Source organism: Coenobita brevimanus, chromosome 35 (assembly GCF_032717465.1).
Source record: "Coenobita brevimanus isolate Jiangsu-jjx chromosome 35, ASM3271746v2, whole genome shotgun sequence".
In the NCBI taxonomy this organism is placed as follows: domain Eukaryota; kingdom Metazoa; phylum Arthropoda; class Malacostraca; order Decapoda; family Coenobitidae; genus Coenobita; species Coenobita brevimanus.
Window position 1 is genome coordinate 1531042 of NC_136988.1, and position 19940 is coordinate 1550981.

The 19940-nt window shown below is 43.8% G+C and overlaps 1 protein-coding gene across 3 annotated transcripts in view; it reads left to right on the forward strand.

The window, feature by feature from the left end:
* The first annotated feature begins 1621 nt into the window (after positions 1-1621).
* Positions 1622-19940, forward strand: part of LOC145396243 (3'-5' ssDNA/RNA exonuclease TatD) — a 28685-nt gene continuing 10366 nt past the window's right edge. For all 3 annotated transcript variants that reach the window (XR_013896744.1, XM_080269679.1, XM_080269678.1), the window contains exons 1-7: positions 1622-1861; positions 5788-5971; positions 7208-7306; positions 9897-10057; positions 12714-12897; positions 14800-14962; positions 15767-15933. Coding sequence is in view for 2 of the 3 variants with exons in the window: in XM_080269679.1 (XP_080125805.1) it covers positions 5803-5971; positions 7208-7306; positions 9897-10057; positions 12714-12897; positions 14800-14962; positions 15767-15929 (939 nt within the window). In the remaining variant the exon portion in view is untranslated. The remainder of the gene's footprint in view (positions 1862-5787; positions 5972-7207; positions 7307-9896; positions 10058-12713; positions 12898-14799; positions 14963-15766; positions 15934-19940) is intronic.

Genomic DNA, 19940 nt, shown 5'->3' on the forward strand with positions numbered 1-19940 from the left:
TTAAACCATTTTTACCGTACCATGTGTGTGTGTGTGTGTGTGTGTGTGTATAATTCACCGGGTCGGTCAGGATCACTTGATGGTCGTGATCGTCAGCTTTTTACCCTCCCGGAAGGGAGCTGAGAGCTCATATAGTCCGATCCAAGGGCAAGGCTGTGACCTTCACACACGCACACACCCGTCCCCTTGCTCCAGGGGGACAGTAACCACCCACTTCGTCAGTGAAACTTTTCGCAACCTGAGCGAGGCGCGAACTCCCGCCCACCAGTTGGCAAGCGAGAACGTTACCACTGCACCAGCGAGCGGTGTGTGTGTGTCTGTGTGTGTGTGTGTGTGTGTGTGTGTCCTTCCCCCGTTCATCTTCTAATATATGTTAGAGAGAGAGAGAGAGAGAGAGAGAGAGAGAGAGAGAGAGAGAGAGAGAGAGAGAGAATCGCTATGAATCAGCCAGAATCAACGTACTGAGATAATAGTAGTACTGTAGATGCAACCCTGGGCTCGTCAGGACATAAACTCAGCCCCAGTGTCTCTTCAGATTCTTCAGCAAACTGTAGAGTGCTGCCAGAGATCTTCAGTTGTGGTTATGAAGATGTGATGCTGAGGCGTATGAAATGTGTGTTGTGGTGTGGTGGGCTGTATTGTGGTGATGGTGAGATGTATAATGGACCGTTTGTGAGTTATATATGTATTTCGTGTTGGTGCCGTATCTGGTAAAGGTGATGGCCACGTCAGTCTTGCTGGCACACTCGTGTCTCTGAGTAGGATAGGCAGGTGGAGGTATGGATGGCTACCATTAGTGCTGTATCCATACGACTCGCCCGAAAAACAAACCACACTAGACCTTGACCAGACTGATATCAATTTGTACTGTCTATATCAAGATATTGGATCCGGATGGAGGAAACATTAAAATACCTTTTATTGAAGACTTCATTCACTGTTTAGCCTGCCCCTCTGTGGAAGTGTTGTTACCTTGACACATCTGCATTTGACAAAGAGGTCTTACTGATAACCATTAAAGGAGCTGTAAGTGGGTGAGTGGCACAGGGGAGGGACGGGGGGGATGAAGGCCGAACTTCAAGGCAGTGAGTTGAGTGAGGTATAGCCTACTGTGTACCGGCGGTGTGTAAGTGTGGTGACCGTGTAAGTTCATGTACGTAACTGGTGTAGGCCTATGCACGCTGTCGTGTGGGTTTATGCAGGCTTATACAGGCACCCACGCCCCCTCTTGCTGAGTTTCCTGTGTTCAAAGTAATGACCCCTCTCAAAATATACTCTGATCTATGTCGAGCATTGGTTATAATATGGGAGGATTAATGAATTCTCTGTAATCAAGTAAAATATGAGTTATTTTTTCTGTCTTAGGAGCACACAAAACCTCGCGTGACATCATCACTTACGTGCCTCATTCTCGCAATTTTATTTTTACCATACTTTTGTTTTGCCTTGTTTCCTTAGACCTTCACGGCGCCATGAAAATTATATAAAGAGTTTGGGTACAGAAATTCGAGTATCCAAGCCCATAAATTAGTATATAACACCATATAATTATTATTAGCAATGCTCTTTTGTTGCAGGGAAGACCAGGGGCGCGGTGACTCAAGTATGTATAACTACGGTGAAGAAACGTCAGAGAAATTGGCCGTGATATTCCGCTTTTCGGTTTCGAAGTCTGGTTTCTGTTGCTGTGTGCCCTGGTCTAGGTTGCCTTGTGTTCAGTTATACTTCCAAGATTATCAGAAAGCCATCATTTAAAATATTATACCCAACTCCACCCCGGAAAACCATGAGAACTTGAGCTGTTTCCGTGTCGTCTGCAGCTTTGTAACTCCTTATACGTCTTTGCTCTCGATTAATTAAGGTAAAAGAGTGTTTGTGTGTATATGCATCTTAAAGAGCTAATAGTTTAATGATATTCTTCTCATATTTCACCTGTATAATGTTGATCTCGCTAGACCTGTTAACTCCATTAGATGACTCATTTTTTCTTGTAACTTTAACTTAAATTTTTTGTCGGATAAATATGAGTTTTGTTGTGGAAATAAGCGAGCGTTTTTTATGCATTTTTTGTGATTAATATAATTTTATCCCCGTTGTGGTCAGTATTAACTTTGTGGACTCGTGTTGTTTTCTCCTTTTCACTAAATTATTTTTGTCCTGCATGGGTTGATGTGATGTAATTTGTGGTCGGAAATGCGTTTTTAGATATTAAACAAACCTCATTTGTCTGTGCATAAGGTACATAATGGTTACCTGTTGTTTTGGCAAGGGATGGATGCCATTTGCTGCACAAGGCTAAGTAGTGCCATCTGAACAAGTTTTTATCCTTTTGGTTTGGCCACAGCCTGGAGCATTATATTACCCCACACGGGATAAGACAAGCTGGTGGAACTGAGAAAACCACTGAAAGAAAGGAACCGGGAAAGTAAATATTGACTTGAATTTCTTGCTGAGATGCCTGTTTCCAGAATCAATGGAGCCATACTGGTACCTGTATAAAAAATTTAATTTTAATTATTTACCAAACAGGCATGTCCTTTCCATATTATCTGTTGAAATGAGTCTTTCACAGGTTACTTGTTATTTTCCCTGGCTTACCATAGCTACTTGGCATTTTTATAAACATACCTCTGGAAGCTGTAAAGGAGGACCTAGAATGTATAAATATGCCGCTGATGTCTACCAGTAGCTGGCCGTTTATGACTTTTTTAACGCACACTATTAAATTTGAAAGCTGGCTGTTAAAGGTTGGATTAGGTTAGGTTAGGTTTGGTTAAATGCTTACTAGTGTTTTCTTTCCATGCATACATTTGAGTCTGTTTGATACACTGACGCATCCAGTCAGAGCAGTGGTTGGTAAACAGGGCTGCCAGTTGGAGAGATTATTAGTCAGCACATTGCCTTGGGTGACCTGGCCATTTCTTTAAATTCCCCAAAATGGGATTACAGTATTTTGTGTTTTTCGAGTCACTTCATTGCAGTCAGAATTACACATTTAAGTATCTGTGTTGAATATGTACCCAAATTACTTTCTTTGAGATTGTGAGTTTGTTGTAGTTGGAATCGCCCTGCCTTTTTGGTAAAGAATTATCAGTTATCTAACTCAGTCTGTTGTGAGACACTTTAATCATGTAAGCGGTGGCCACACACAAATTGCCTCCATCACCTGGTCCACTGCCATATTGCTGCCTTCCCTCCAACTCACATCCCACTCTCTGTCATCATCTCCATGTCAGGACTGCCTTGTTTTGCTCTCTCTCTCTCCCTCTCTCTCTCTCTCTCTCTCACGCCAAACCCCTTCATGAGATTATAAAAATATCTTCTGAGCACATTTTCAGATTTGATGTTTTATTATATATCTCTACCAACACTGCCCTCCATCACTTTCACCCGTTTTCCATGGCACCCATTCTATATACTGTACATTCTCTGCACATATCACACCATCTTAATGTATTCCTCTTTATCCACTCAGCAGTTCCACACCTCACTCCCATATGTTTTCCTCCATACATCCATCATCAACTCCTATGTCATCCCATACCGGTATCTTTTTCTTCCATCCTATAATGCCCATGAACTTCACTGCTTCTTACACTTTCCATCCTCCCATGCCCTGTGAGACAAAACCAAGACAGATACCGGTATATAATTATTTTGTCCTCTGCTGGGCGTTGGAGTTATGGCCATGAGTGATAAAATTCCATCTGTTTACAATGCTGATAACAATTTCTAATTCTGTCCTCATCTGGGCATTAAAGTTATGGCCATGAGTGATGAGGAATTTGGAAGGAATTTGAGTGTAAAGTGGAGGGACTGTAAGAAAATGTTCTGGAGAGAAGTGAAAAGAGTAAGACAGGGTGGAAGTGAAGTTAGCAGGGGAGTGAAAGATAAACATGGTAGATTACTAGTGGAGAAGGGAGAAAAAGTGAGCAGATGGAGAGAACACTTTAAGGAATTGTTGAACGTAGAGGATGGAAGTAATGCGAGTATAAGTGGCTGGGGAATGGCTGGGAGAAGGAGGGAGGTGAGAAGACAGGTAGAAATCAGTAGGATAGAGGTTGTGGAAGCAATGAAGAAAGTTAAATCGGGGAAAGCCCCAGGAATTGATGGAGTGTGTGGTGAGATGCTGAAGCATGGGGGAGAGATAGTAGTAGAATGGATGTGGAAGATGTGCAGATTGGCCTGGGAGGAAGGTAGAGTCCCGGAGGATTGGAAGTCAGGTATAATTATTCCCTTGTACAAAGGAAAAGGGGAAAAAGAAGTGTGTGGTAATCATAGGGGCATTTGTCTTCTTAGTATAATAGGAAAAGTGTATGGTAGGATACTTATAGACAGAGTTAGAGAAAGAACAGAGAAATTAGTTGGAGAAGAACAGGGAGGCTTTAGGAAGGGAAGAGGTTGTGTAGATCAGATATTCATTCTTAGATCTTTAGTGGAAAAGTTTCTAGAGAAGGGAAAGAAGTTGTATGCGGCTTTCATGGATTTGGAGAAAGCATATGACAGGGTGGATAGACAAGGATTGTGGAAAGTGTTAAGAATATATGGAGTAGATGGGAAGTTGTTGAATGCTGTGAAGAGTATGTATGATGGTGCTAAGGCTGCAGTGCGTGTGGATGGTGAACTAAGTGAATTTTTCTCTTTGAAAGTTGGTTTGAAACAGGGATGTGTCATGTCTCCATGGTTGTTCAATCTGTACATGGATGGGGTAATAAAAGAGGTACAAGGTAGGGTAGTGGATGTTGGAGTGGCCCTGGTGAGAGAGGATAGTGTTTGGAAACTCCCTGTACTGTTGTTTGCAGATGATACTGTGTTGTTGAGTGAAGATGAAGGGGAGCTGCAAGGCTTGGTGGATGAGTTTGAGAGAGTGTGTAAGAAACGGAACCTAAAGGTGAATGTAGGGAAGAGTAAAGTGATGGTCTTTGAGAGAGGTGAAGTCAGTGAATGTATAGCGAGGTTGGATGGTGAGGAATTGGAAAATGTGAGTACGTTTAAGTATTTGGGTAGTGTGATGAGTAAGGATGGAGGTTTGGAGGGTGAAGTGCTTGAAAGGGTACAGCAGGGAAGAAAGGTTGCTGGTTCCTTGAAAGCAGTGATAAGAAACAGGGAAGTGAGCATGGAAGTAAAAAAGTTACTACATGACAGTATTGTGATACCAACTCTAACGTACGGAAGTGAAGCTTGGACGTTGTTGGAAGGACACAAGTCAAGAGTGAGAGCAGTGGAAATGAGTTATTTAAGAGGAGCTTGTGGAGTCACGTGGAGAGACAGGCTGACGAATGAGGATATAAAGGAGCGTTGTGGTGTTGATGTGGATGTGATAGGAAGCGTTGTGAGGAACACACTGAGGTGGTTTGGCCATGTGGAGAGGATGGAGGGTGAAAGACTGACGAAGAGAGTGTATGTGAGTGAGGTGGAGGGTGGAAGAGGGAGGGGGAGACCGAGGATGAGATGGAGGGATGGGGTGGAGAGGTATATGAGAGAGGGGGGTGTGAGTTGGGAGCAGGGTAGTGAAATGGCGGGGGACAGGGCGACTTGGAGGCGATTTGTTTGTGGCCACCCCAAACGGGATTGAGGCGTCTGGCAATAGATAGATAGATAGATAGATTTCTAATTCTGTCCTCAGCTGGGCATTGGAGTTATGGCCATGAACGATAAAGTTCCATCTGTTTACAATGCTGATAACAGTTTCTAATTCTGTCCTCATCCGGGCATTAAAGATACGGCCATGAGTGATAAATTCCATACGTTTACAATGCTGGTAATGATTTCTAATTCTGTCCTCAGCCGGGCATTGGAGTTATGGCCATGAGTGAGACCAAGCCAGAGAGTGGGGTGGGGGATGTGGAGGAGGCCATGGGGTCTCTACTCAGCTCGGAAAACTACATCATCGTTGACATCGGCGCCAACTTAACCAACAAGAAGTTCACAAGGGACCTGGACTCTGTGGTGGGAAGGGCTCGAGATGCTGGTAGGTGCCCAGGCTCATCCAAGCATAGACCCACGCACTACAGGCTGATAATTTCCCTTCTCTTCCTGGCATAGCATTTCACTTACCTGCAAAGCACTTCATTTCCAACACTTATCCACAGAGACCTTCATTTCCAACACTTACCACGAGTTCTTCGTTTCCAACACTTATCCACAGAGGTCTTCATTTCCAACACATACCACAAGTTCTTCATTTCCAACACTTACACACAAGGCTCAAATGATCAAACTGTATCAGAGATGCAAACTTTATACTGTACTTCATGTGCAATATCAGTACAGAGTTGCAAGATGTACATGTGCAGTATTAGTACATCATATCATCATCATCTAATCCTGTGTTTCCCCATGAGGAGCATAGGAGCCCAGGGCCAGGCAAGTTGGTCCTGACATTTAAGATGAGAGTGACCAGCCTCACACATCCCTGCATGGCATTACATGAGCAGTAACCCTCAGCCACCCGTTGGATGTAAACAGAGATGTAAAATTTGTTTGTGTGTTAACAGTAGAGGTCATTCCAGTTTTACAATCTTCTACCATGTGTTCATTCTCCTGTACGACCTTAACAATTTAGCACATTTTCTTGATATACGGTTGCTATTTTCACTCATACCATCACATTGATCCTGTGTGAAGCGCCATTTTGGATATATGATTACCTGTTTTGATTACACAGTTGTTTTAGTCCCTTCATTAAACTTATGATTAATTGTTACCTGATTGCCTTTCCATGTATAGGGAGGCTATCCTGTACAAAGTTGCAAGATTTGTATGTGCGATAGGTACAAAGTTGCTTTAAATATTGAAGACTTTTGCTTATTGAATGGACTGTTAGGTGAGTGTGAAGCCATGTGCAGAATGTTTTATAATACTGTATATCGGATGGTGCCAGGATTCCAGGGACTTGAATGATGAGTGAATGTGAGTGTTTTGGTTAGTATTCCATTCTGTATTTTTTTTTTCTGCTGGCTTTGTAGACCCTCCTTCCCCCCACCTTGGGATAAAAAATGAGGTCTGGATGTATGATGATGATGATGGTGATGATGATGATGATGGATGATGATGATGGTGATGATGTGGATGATGATGATGATGATGGTGATGATGATGGGTGATGGATAATGGTGATGATGTGGATGATGGATGATGGAGATGATGGTGATGATGGTGATGATGGATGATGGTGATGGGTACAGAGATTCCTGGTACATTTCAGGAGTTCACAAGATCATGGTGACGGGCACTACAGTACAGAGCAGCAAGGAAGCACTGCGCCTCACTCGCCTCTTCCCTGAAACACTGTACTCTACTGCAGGTGGGTTGGTGCCTTGGTCCTGATGCTTTGGCTTGTGTGTAGGCAGCTAGATTGAGATGGTCTGGGTGTGTGGAGAGGAAGGCTTGAATGTATTAGTGTTGTGATGAGGAGGGGTAGACTGAGATGGTTTGGGCATGTGGAGAGGAAGGATGGGACTGGAGTGTATTGGCGTTGTGATGAGGAGGGGTAGACTGAGATGGTTTGGGCATGTGGAGAGGAAGGATGGGACTGGAGTGTATTGGTGTTGTGATGAGGAGGGGTAGATTGAGATGATCTGGGCATGTGGAGAGGAAGGATGGGACTGGAGTGTATTGGTGTTGTGATGAGGATGGGTAGACTGAGATGGTTTGGGCATGTGGAGAGGAAGGATGGGACTGGACTTTATTGGTGTTGTGATGAGGTGGGGTAGACTGAGATGGTCTGGGCGTGTGGAGAGGAAGGATGGGACTGGAGTGTATTGGTGCTGTGATGAGGAGGGATAGATTGAGATGGTTTGGGCTTGTGGAGAGGAAGGATGGGACTGGAGTGTATTGGTGTTGTGATGAGGAGGGGTTGATTGAGATGGTTTGGGCATGCGGAGAGGAAAGGTGGGACTTGTGATGAGAGGGGTAGATTGAGATGGTTTGGGCGTGTGGAGAGGACTGAGGATGACAACTGGGTGTTGAAGGTAAGAGGTGTGAACATTGAGGGTGGCGTTACAAGAAGCAGACCAAAAAAGACATGGAACAAGGTCGTTCAGTGTGACCTCAGGGATAAGAGACAGAATAGGGAGGCTTCTAGAATTTGAGCACTGTGGAAAGCAGCCATTAGATGACCAAGGCTGATGCATGTAAGTATCTTGGAGCCTGTACAAGTATATTTAACGAACAAATTACATAAAGATAAACATAGAAAGGGTCAGTCATATGTGTAGGCCATTCACTTTAACTTGGCCCAGAATTTCTTACTTTTGCAGCTTATTTCATGTAGCTCAGAGACAATACAACAGTCATAGATCCTTTCCATAGCACTTCTTCATAATAGCACCATGTTTTATTGTTAATCTCTCGTCATAGCTTAGCATTCGAGATAGAGAGATGGCAATTTTAGGCCAAGCTAAACAGAGTATATTGGAGGGATTTCAAGTTAGTTTGAGGAACATAGAACACATCAGTTAGTCTTAGATCAGTTTTTAATACAGTTCTGGAATATTTAGACATTATCTATTTATCTATAGCCCGACGCCCTAATCCCACAGAGGGTGGCCACAGACAAAACACCTCCAAGTCACTCTGTCACCCACCATTTGACTGCCCTGCCCCAGTTCACTCCCCCCTCCCATATATACTTCTCAGCTCCAAACAGTGTGAAGAAAATCTACATCATGTGTTCCAGAATCATGTTAAAAGTGCAAGACCTAAATCCATTATGCTGAATTGAACAACAACAACAACAACCAGTCCCATTTTGCCCCATATTAACAGGAGCGTTGGGGCCTGAGCTCAGTTACTCAGCCCTGACATGTACAGTATAAGGCAATATTGACCAGCCTCTCTTGTCCCTGAGTGGCATTAGCTACACGAGCAGTTAACCCCAGCCACCCCTCAGATGGAACGTATGCAGGCTCTGTCTGGCTGGAATGCCTTAACTGTATGCAGGCTCTGTCTGGCTGGAATGCCTTAACTGACTAAACCACTGTAGTTGCAGTGCATGACTCTGAGGTTGTTATTATCATGCCCTGGCAACCTACCATTCAAAAGTGCGTCTGATTTTGTGTATAATATGAGACGCATGTGATTCACGTATAATATGTTCGTGTATAATATTCTTGTATAATATATTCGTGCATAATAATATGATTCGTGTATACTGTAATACAAAACGAAATCGGACGCACTTTTGAATGATAGGTTGCCAGGGTACGATAATGACAACCTCAGGGTCGTGCGCCGCGACTATAGGTGTCATTTGGTTGCACTATATGGCTGCCACCAAACATAAATGTCTTCCTGGGATACGGAAAACCACTTCACTAGTCACTTAGCAGGAGAGAGAGAGAGAAAGCACTATACTGAGTGGATGAAGGGGGCTGCAAGATAAGGAACAAGTGTCTGGTGCTGTGTTTCAGGAGGGGGTTGAGTACTGTATCGCGTGAGTGGATGTTAGAGCAGCAGGGTACAAAACAAGCCCCTCGTTGGGAGAGAGAGAGAAAGAAAGAAGGGGGGAGAGAGAGATGCAAATATGAATACGTTCCAGGAGAGCAGAGAGAGGCAGTGCTACATTGAGTGTGTGGATGAGAGGCAGTGCTACATTGAGTGTGTGGATGAGAGGCAGTGCTACATTGAGTGTGTGGATGAGAGGCAGTGCTACATTGAGTGTGTGGATGAGAGGCAGTGCTATATTGAGTGTGTGGATGAGAGGCAGTGCTACATTGAGTGTGTGGATGAGAGGCAGTGCTACATTGAGTGTGTGGATGAGAGGCAGTGCTACATTGAGTGTGTGGATGAGAGGCAGTGCTACATTGAGTGTGTGGATGAGAGGCAGTGCTACATTCAGTGTGTGGATGACGGGGCCACAAGATACGAAATAGGGGTCCCGTTTTCTCTTTCAGGCGTACACCCCCACGAGGCCAAGACCTGGGAGGCCGAAACGGAAGGAGAGTTGCGGGAGCTACTGGCCAACCATGAGGTGGTGGCGGTGGGCGAGTGTGGACTAGACTTCAACCGAAACTTTTCACCGCAGGACGTTCAGCTGGAGGTCTTCGAAAAACAGGTCACTATACTCTTCAATCTATCTGTCTGTCTGTCTGTCTTTTGCCAGACGCCTCCATCTCGTAATGGGTGGCCACAAACAAATCGCCTCCATGTCACTCTGTCCCCCGCCATTTCACTGCCCTGCTCCCAGCTCACACCCCCTTCCCTCATATACCTCTCCACTCCATCCCTCCATATCATCCTCAGCCTCCCCCTCCCTCTCCCCCCCCTCCACCTCACTCACATACACTCTCCTCATCAGCCTCTCGCTCTCCATCCCCCATATTGCCATTTCTCCATCCTGAATCCTGAACTGTGAGAGTAGATGGGAAGCAGATTGTGACGCTATATTCATTTTACTCTAACTTGGCCCAGATTTTCGTCCTTTTGCAGCTTATTTCACGTAGCTCAGTGGCAGAAAAATATATTGCTGTGGTTTTTATATACTTTCCATTGCACTTCTTCATGACTAGCATCCTAATCCAGTGTTAATCTGCTGCCACAACACAGAACTCGGCATGGCCAAGAACTCAGTTTTAGGCCAAGTTAGAGTAAAAAGAGTATGGCCAAAAATAAGTGCAATGGAATGGATATAGAACAGTGGCATTGTCAGTTTCTGTGACAGAGCTGTGTGAAAGAACCTGCAAAAGAAGGAAAATCTGTGCAAAGTTTGAGTAAAGCCAGTATGTATCCTATTGGGAAATCTGTTTACTCTGTCTGTTGGGAGGACACAAGTCAAGAATGAGAGCAGTGGAACTTAGTAATTTGAGAGGAGCATGTGGAGTTACATGGAGAGACAGACAAACAAGTGAGGAAGTAAAGGAGCATTGTGGTGGTGTTGTGGGTGTGGAGTTACATGGAGAGACAGACAAACAAGTGAGGAAGTAAAGGAGCATTGTGGTGGTGTTGTGGGTGTGGAGTTACATGGAGAGACAGACAGACAAGTGAGGAAGTAAAGGAGCATTGTGGTGGTGGTGTGGGTGTGGAGTTACATGGAGAAAAAGACAGAAAAGGAAGAAGTAAAAGAGCATTGTGGTGTTGCTATGGATGTGATTTGAAAGTAGTAAGAAAAATACTCTGATATAGTCTGGCCATGTGGAGAGGATGGAGAATGAGAGACTGACTAGAAGTGTGTATGTGAGAGTGAGGAGGAGTGGGAGACTGAGGATGAGATGAAGGGATGGTGTGGAGATATGAAAGAGGTGGATGTGAGTTAGAGGAAGGGCAACATAATGATGGAGGACAGGGCAACTTACAGTATAAGCTACCTTTCTGATGTCCTTTTACATTCATTCATTCATTCATCAACTAATCCTTTGTTGCCCGTTGAGGAGTGTAGGAGCCCAGGGCTAAGTGAGTTGGTCCTGACATTTAAGATGAGAGTGACCAGCCTTACTCATCCCTGAGTGGCATTATGTGAGCAATAAACCCTAACCACCCTTTGGATATAAACCTGCACAGGCTCAATCCAGTTAGAACGCCTTAATTACCCACTAAACCATCAGGCGCCATAATTTGGTTATATGGTTACCACCCAGTAGGTTTCCTGGTGTACAGGAAACCATTTGGCTTGTCACTCAGTATAGAGTCAGCAGTAGGCAGAAGTAAGGGGAAAGAATGAAGGAAAGAAAGGCATGAGAGGGAGCTTAAAGTCACATGTGGGCAGAAGGAAGAAGAAAGAATGAAGGAAAGAATGACATAAGAGGAAGGAAGGAAAGAAGGAAGGAAGAGAGGAAAGGGCAGTCACTCAAGAGCAGTACATCATAATTATGATAATAATAATTTGTTTGTATCATTTATAAAGGCCGCAACATGCTTGCATGCATTGGCTTTCCACCCTGCTTGATCTCTGGCAACCTCCCTGTTGAGTTCGTTATCCCTGAGGTCACACTTGACAACCTTGTCCCATGTATTCACAGTTCTTGCATTCTACACTGACTTGTCATCTTCCATGCTCTTGATATGCCCAAACCATCTCAGTCAATCCCTCCTCATCACAACACCAATACACTCCAGTTCCATCCTTCCTCTCAGCTCTGCAATCGTAAACCTAACTCCCCCAAGGCCTCACATTCAACGACACACTGCACATCCCTCTAATTATTGTCATTTCTATACATTTGAGCCTGTGAACATCCTCTTCCTCTACTGCCCAGGTCTCACTATGATACAGCCTTACATTCCTAACACATGCCACAAACGTAGATCCCTTAGCACGAAGGGAGAGTCTCTGAATGTTAGGAGAGGCAACAGCTCTCTGAATTTCCAACTGCTCCTTACCCTAAGCCCCACCTCCAGCATATAGTGTGGCCCTCAAATAACAAAACTTTTCCACATACTTCAGAGACTCACCAGCAAGATCAGTCCTTTCATGCCTGACAATCTCTACATGCTTTCCCCAACTCACCGCGCACATGAAATCAGCATTATCTCGCAGTCTACCTGTATTACCACTACATCTCTTATGCACCCACTTATCATGAATACTGCACAAGATGTAGTTACATCCCACAGAATCCCACACCCTTGTAGCAAACCAAATATTGCTTCTCTCCCTCTCCTTTGACAGTACCACCACCAGCCATATCATCACAGTGAGTCAGTAAAATAAAGTAATATTTTAATGATGAGTAACCCCTTCAGTGATGTAGTATGTGGATATTTGTGTGTATCAGGTTGTGTTGGCCTGCGACGTCCGGAAGCCGCTGTTCATCCACGAGCGCGATGCCCATAAGGAGGTGCTGGAAGTGCTGGCGAGACACCGTGAGCGCCTTCCACCCGTCGTCATCCACTGCTTTACCGGCGATGCTGCCATGGCCGCCGCATACCTCAAACACGGCTGCTACATCGGACTTACAGGTGACATTGCAGTACTGTATTTATGCATGATATTTTCTGTAATTCATTCATTGCCAGACGCCATGTATCCCAAACGGGGTGGCCAAGGGCTTAGAGTTAATTGTTTTACAGGGAGGGGCACTAATCCTCCACCAACCCCACTGGACACATAGGGAGTTGCTTCACCTTAATTTGGCTCAGGTTTTCACCCTTTACATCACCAATGATTCTGTCATGGCCACTGCACACCTCAAATGTGGATGTTACATTGAACTTAGAGGTGATATTCTCTGTAGTACTTAGTTATGTAGGTGGTAAATGGTGGCAACAAACATCCATTCATTTGATGTAGTCTCTCTACTTCTTTCTTCACCATTATCATTGTTTTTCTGTCTGCCGTCCTCTTTACCTATTTCTGCCATCCTTCCTGTCACTTTATTCTTCTTTCCACATCAGGTGGCTGTACACTGATTGACAAGTCTAATGGTGTCCTGTAACCCAGGAAACCATTTACAATGCTGGGTAATAACTGTATAATTAAATAACAGGGAAATCTGGATACTGTGATCCCACTGTTAACTAAGGGGAAAGATGCAAATGCAGTGTTTATCCAGAAACCAAATCTCCACACTCCTCACTGTGTTAGGGCATGGTAAAGTGCTGTCCACCACAAGGGAACATTGGTTCACTGCACGGAATTGCCCTGCAGGAGTGGTTGCTTGCCTGCAGTTGATGGGTCTCTTCAGCCTGGCAGATCGGAGGCTACTCAGCAACAACAGCAACTGCATTTATTTATCTTGTATGTAAAAGGACATCAAAAAGGGATCAGATAACAAAAATTTTTATTCTGTCCTGTTTTCTCGAAGTATGTGTGGAAAGAGGATGAGATGGAGGGATGGGGTGGAGAGGTATATGAGAGAGGGGGATGCGAGTTGGGAGCAGGACAGTGAAATGGCGGGGGACAAGGCGACTTGGAGGCGATTTGTTTGTGGCCACCCCAAACGGGATTGAGGCGTCTGGCAATAGATAGATAGATAGATGTGTGGAAGAAAAGTTATTGGGTGGTGTGCAACGTATGGCAATAATTTAGTGCACTTGTCATTACCTCTGCTAATAAGTTGGAGGAGGTTATGTATTCACCTACATTTGTCTGTCTGTCTGTTGATGATATCCCCAACAGTTGTCTATGAATTTCAATTAAATTTGGTGAAAGGGTGCCATGAGTAAAGAAAGAAATGATTAAATTTGGGGGCAGATCCAGATCCAATGTATTTATCTCCAAAAGTTCTCAATGAATTTCAATAAAATTTTGTGGAGGAGTGGGTCATGGGTCAAGGAATACTGTAATTGATGAAATTTGGGGATGGATCTGGATCCTATGTATTCCACACAGTACACCCACGGTTCCAGATCCAGATCCTTTTCGATGGCAATGGCATTGGTGGAGGTATGCACTCTCTGAGTACTTTCTAGTTTATTTTGTGTGAAAAATACTATGAAGAAGGCAGTTCATAGTTAGAACTTAGTACATTTATTGTTTATCATTTTGTGTTTTCTCAGGGTGCTTGTTGAAGGACAGTCGAGAGTACCATATACTGTACAGTAACAAGGATTTACTGCATTTATTGTGTGTGTAAAAGGACATCAGAAAGGCAGCTTATAAGTATATTATTTTTACTTTAACATGGCCTGTAACTGCCACCTCTGCACCTTGAATGCTAAATTGCAACAGTAACACTAGAATATATTGTTAGCCATTTATAAGTGCTATGGAAAAGCTGTAAAACTGCAGCTTTGTCTATCGAGGAACTACGTGAAATAAGCAGCAAAAGAATAAAAATCTGGGCCAGGTTGTGGTGGAAGAGATGGTGAAAGAACAATAACCATACTGTAATTATCATTTATCAATTTGTGTTTTCTCAGGGTATGTGTGGAAGGACAAATCCGAGGATGGTGTGAGACGAATCCTGGAGGACGGTGTTGTGCCCCTGGACCGCCTACTCGTTGAGACAGACTCCCCCTTCATGTACCCCAACACACGCGCTTCCAAGCTACCTCCTTATGTTAAAGAGGCACTCACGGAAAGGTACTCTATGCCCCACCATCCAGTCACTTGATGTAGTGCTGTGTTAAGGTTGACAATGACTGTTTTCTTTAGTCCAGCTTTCTAGCTTAGTGCAGTACTGTGCCTCACCCCCATCATTAAGTGGGAAAAGAGGTCTGGATGATGATGATGGTGATGATGATTGTTGGTGTTGTTGTTTAACATGGGTCTGTGTGACCAAGCAGACTCATCAACCACAGGTAAAAGGTTGCATCTGTGGGGCCATTCTGCAGGTACACTACAGTACATACACTGTGTAGGGATGTGACCCCACCTCATGGTAGACAGCACTTCACTAGGGTTGGACCTGGGCCCTTCCCATGATTAGGTGCAGAGAAATATGAGTGGGTTTGACTCCTGGGTGGACACCACAACTGTTTCACCCAGGGTGCACAACACCATGTACAGGTTTCTCATCAACACATGATGATGACCATTGTGGTGGTTACAGTGATGTGATGTTGAGGGTGACTGACCTTGACAGTGATGATGATGATGATTACAGTGGTGGTGACATTGACATTGATGATGATGATGATGATTACAGTGATAGTGGCATGGACAGTGATGATGATGATGATGATGATGATTACAGTGGTGGTGATATTGACACTGGTAATGCTAGTGATGATGTCCTTGCCTTTTGCAGATCTCTGACATTGATGATTGTTACAGTGACAGTGACCATGATGATGATGATTACAATTTACAGTGACATTAACAGTGATGATGATAATGGTAGTGGTGATGATGATGATAATGCTAGTGATGATGTACCGTCCCCAGATCTTTGACGTTTCTTCACCGGTACTGCACCTTCCAACGCAACGAACCCTGCTCCCTCCCCGTCACTATCGAGATGATCGCCGCCTACATGAAGAAAAAGTCGGAACAGGTTGCACTCCAGACCACCTTCAATGCCTTAAAAGTCTTTGGATTAACCACTTGAATAGGTTTGTGAGATTTTGAACCATACTGTTTTCTTCACTAATAATTCTCCTTCGTCTGTATTTTTTCGTTTTTTAATAATTCTTCATGTTTTGTTCTCTCTCAATGGCCATATGTATTTCTTTTTTTCCCCACCGTACTTTCCCATCTTTTGTCCTTCCTCACCAAGCTTATGTATTTTTTTTTCCCAGTGCCTCCCCTTCTTTTGTTCATTCATCATTCATTCATTGCCAGACGCCATGTATCCCAAACGGGGTGGCCAGGGGCTTAGAGTTAATTGTCTTACAGGGAGGGGCACTAATCCTCCACCAACCCCACTTGACACGTAGGGATGCCAACAGCATCTGGTGTTCCCAGGCGGTCACCCTTCTTTTGTCCTTTCAGTTTTTTATTTTTCGAAACCTTTGCACTTTCAGTTTCTCATTTTCTGTACTCCATATCTGAGGTGGGAAAATTGGGCATACATTATATATTATTTTCACTTTTTGTGCTTTTCCAGTTTCCTTTTTTCCGAATCCTACCTTGGCTGGGAAAGTTGTTCAGGATATTGAGTGAATGATTGAGCGAGATTTTGCATTTTATGTCCTGTCCCTCTAACTTGGCCCATACTTGCCATCACACCGTCATGAATTCTGAACTGCAGCAGTAGATCAACGCTAGAGTATGGTGGTGGTCACGAAGAAGTGCTACGGAAAGGATGCAGAGCTGCTGTATTGCCTTATTGTGCTATTGAGGGACGTCAAGTATGCTGCAAAACAACACAAATCTTGGCCAGGTTAATGTGAAAGGAGTGTAGTGTCCAGTTGATGTTTATTTGTATCAGTTGCCTTGAGAAATTTCACAGCAGTTTATCACCCCTCACTGTTGCGTCCTTCTCTGGTGTATGCGCATTTCTTCTCTCTTGGCTTTTACTGAATTTTTATATTGCCCATTTCTCTTCTCATGTATTCTGATTGTTACACGCATCCCCTTTAACTCTAACTTGGGCCTAAAATTGCCATCACTCATCTTGAATGCTGAGTTGTGGCAGTAGATTGACACTGGAATGTGGTGCAGGTCATGAAGAAGTGCTATGGACAGGATGCAGAGGTATAGCACTGTGTTGTTCTGCCACTGAGCTACATGAAAAAATAAAAATGTCCAAAAGGAGAGTCCAGGCCAGGTTAAAGGTGAAAGAAATATAGGAAAAGTGCAGTGGGCTGGATGTAGAGCCGTAGCATTGTCTTTTTCTACCACTGAGCTCTGTGAAATAAACTGCAATATGACAAAAATGTGAGCCAAGTTAAGGGGTGTGGTGCTGGGGAGGGATTCCTTCATGTGGTGGCACAGGTAGAACCGAGTTGTGGAGCTGCCTGGCTGTCCAGTTGCCCCCCACTTGCCTCCCTATCCCCCAAAAGGAGGATGGTCAACTGCAAGAGAACAGCTTCAGCCTGCAGTCCACTGGGTTCATGTTTAGATGGGCCAGGAGTTACAGCTGCCACTACCACTGATATTGTTACAGCTTTAATCAATTCAGCAACATGTTTTCCTGTATTGCTGTACTGTACTCAAGAAATAAAACTCTAATGTAATCTGATGTGAAAATGACTTCATGTTACTGTTATGTAATCCCTGTGTTGGGGTTGACCGCAGTGCAGCTGATTTTTCGTTTGGACTGGAAGCTACACCAAGTGCCGGAGCCAGCTGCTTACTCCCTGACAGTTGTTGAAGCTGTTGGGGAATGGTATTTGAGATGTTTAGGCAGACATATAACAATGTAAGGCTCCTACGCTCCTCATGGGGCAATGTAGGATTGGATGATGAGAGAGAAAAAAAACAAAATAGTCTCAGCTTGGACTTTGACTCTTGTATACAGTGACACAGAAGACAGGTAACTGAGGGATTGTATGTGTGGCTGATTGTTGTAATTATGGAGGTGGTGGTTCCTAATTTTGCCTCAACAATAAGACACATTGCTATGGAATGTGTCAGGTTGAGACCCCAGTGTATGTGAATCACTGCTTTTGGTTGTCATGTAGATGTGTACCCAATGCCCCACAAGGAAAGGGCGTGACTGTGGGAAATGATATGTGAGGGAATTCTTAGCAAAAAAATTATACATCAGCATGGGGCCAGATTTCAGTCATTATAGAGCTACAATTACTGAGAGAGGGAGATGTGAGCTGGGAACAGGGCATTGAAATGGCGGGGGACAGGGTGACATGGAGGCGATTTGTTTGTGGCCGCCTCATACGGGATTAAGGCATCTGGCAATAGATAGATAGATAATTACTAATGACTTTATAGGTGAATATTGTCTCCCTCATCCGTAACTTAGCTCCCAAACCCTTGAGATTTGGACCCACGTTGATAGTGTATTTTCCAGCTACAATTCCCATGCCTGTCTTCCCCTCCAGTGCCCTTCCCTCCCAGCACACCATATACAAACCCCATCACACCATTTCAACTCTGCCCCAGGTAACTGTCATTGTAACTCAGGCTGTACTCTTTTTGTTTTACTGTCATGTTTTACCCCCATTATGTTTTACCCTCATTACGTTTTATCATCATTACGTTTTACCTTCATTACGTTTTACTCATTATGTTTTACTCTCAGTACGTTTACCTTCATTACCTTTTTCTCTACATTTTACTCTACGTTTTACTCATGTTTTACTCTCATTACGTTTTACCCTCATTACGTTTATTCTTATTTCGTTTTACTCTTTACGTTTTACCCTCATTACTGTCAGCCTATAAGTCACCTGTTTTCATGTTTATTTTATCGTTGTGTTTACCATTTCCTGCGCTGGGTGGTAACCATATACCAAAAGATGCCTGGTGGTTTAGTGGGTTAAGACACTTCAGCCGGATGGAGCGTGAATGAGTTCCATCTTAAGGGCGGTTGGGATTTCTTGCTCACATGATGCTACTCAGGGGAAAGTGAGGCTGGTCACTGTTGCCCTTAATGTGAAGACAGTAGCCTAGCCCCAGGCCCCTATGCTCCTGTTTATATGGGGCAAAAAGGAATTCACGATGATGATGATGATGAACTTAGAACTCAGCTGTGCAGATATGTTACTCATTTCACTCTAACTTGGCCTAAAATACCCATCTCTCCATCTTGAATACAATGCTACAGCTCAGTGCCCTTTCCATAGCACTTCTTCATGACTAGCAGCATATTTTAGTGTTAATATCTTGTTACACCTCAGCATCCTTGATGGTGAGAGGACAGTTTTAGGCCAAGTTAGGGTAAAAATGGTATACTGTAGTTTGTGTTTCGGATGATTCAATTTTTCTGCTGTGTATTCGTCAAACTCTAGGAAGATACTTGTGTGTCTGTCTGTACGCTCTCACCATAAAGTATCTGAAAGTCTCAAGCACCGTGCATTTTGAAATATGTGACTGAAGAGAGTGAATACAGCTCTCCTCGTGTGTATCAGCATCAGTAGTTGTTATTACACACCCTTGTTTTACAATGAGGATGCTTGTGAAAAATATCCAGTGTATTATAATGTATCGTTCATAACATAGGTTTAGTGGGGTTATGTTTTTTGCCAAGGGTCATCCACCCACCAAAGCCCAACACCCAAACTGATACAAGATAGTTATTTCACTTCACTGCACTTCACTTGCTGTTTACCACCAAAAATAAATATAAAAGCATGTCTACAACTCACTGAAGCTGATAGTTATTTCACTGCACTGCACTTGTTGCATTAACTCCACCACCACACTTGTGATCCATCAGTGACACTAACACACCTACAGTGACAGTTTTCTAAGGCCATCTTGGAACCAACACCTGACTGTAGACTTTGTGTCTGTGATTGTATAACCATAAACAGCAATTGTATGTCAACCAATGAGGCTTTGTATGGGATCATAATGATTGTTTAAGTGAAAAAACGATTGCATGTTGAAAAAAGATCCTGAGTTTTTAGTCATCGCATACAGGTTCATCGTAAAATGAGAGTCTGTTGTATTGCCTGATACGCCGGTATAATATTTTCATAACAAGCCAGTCCGC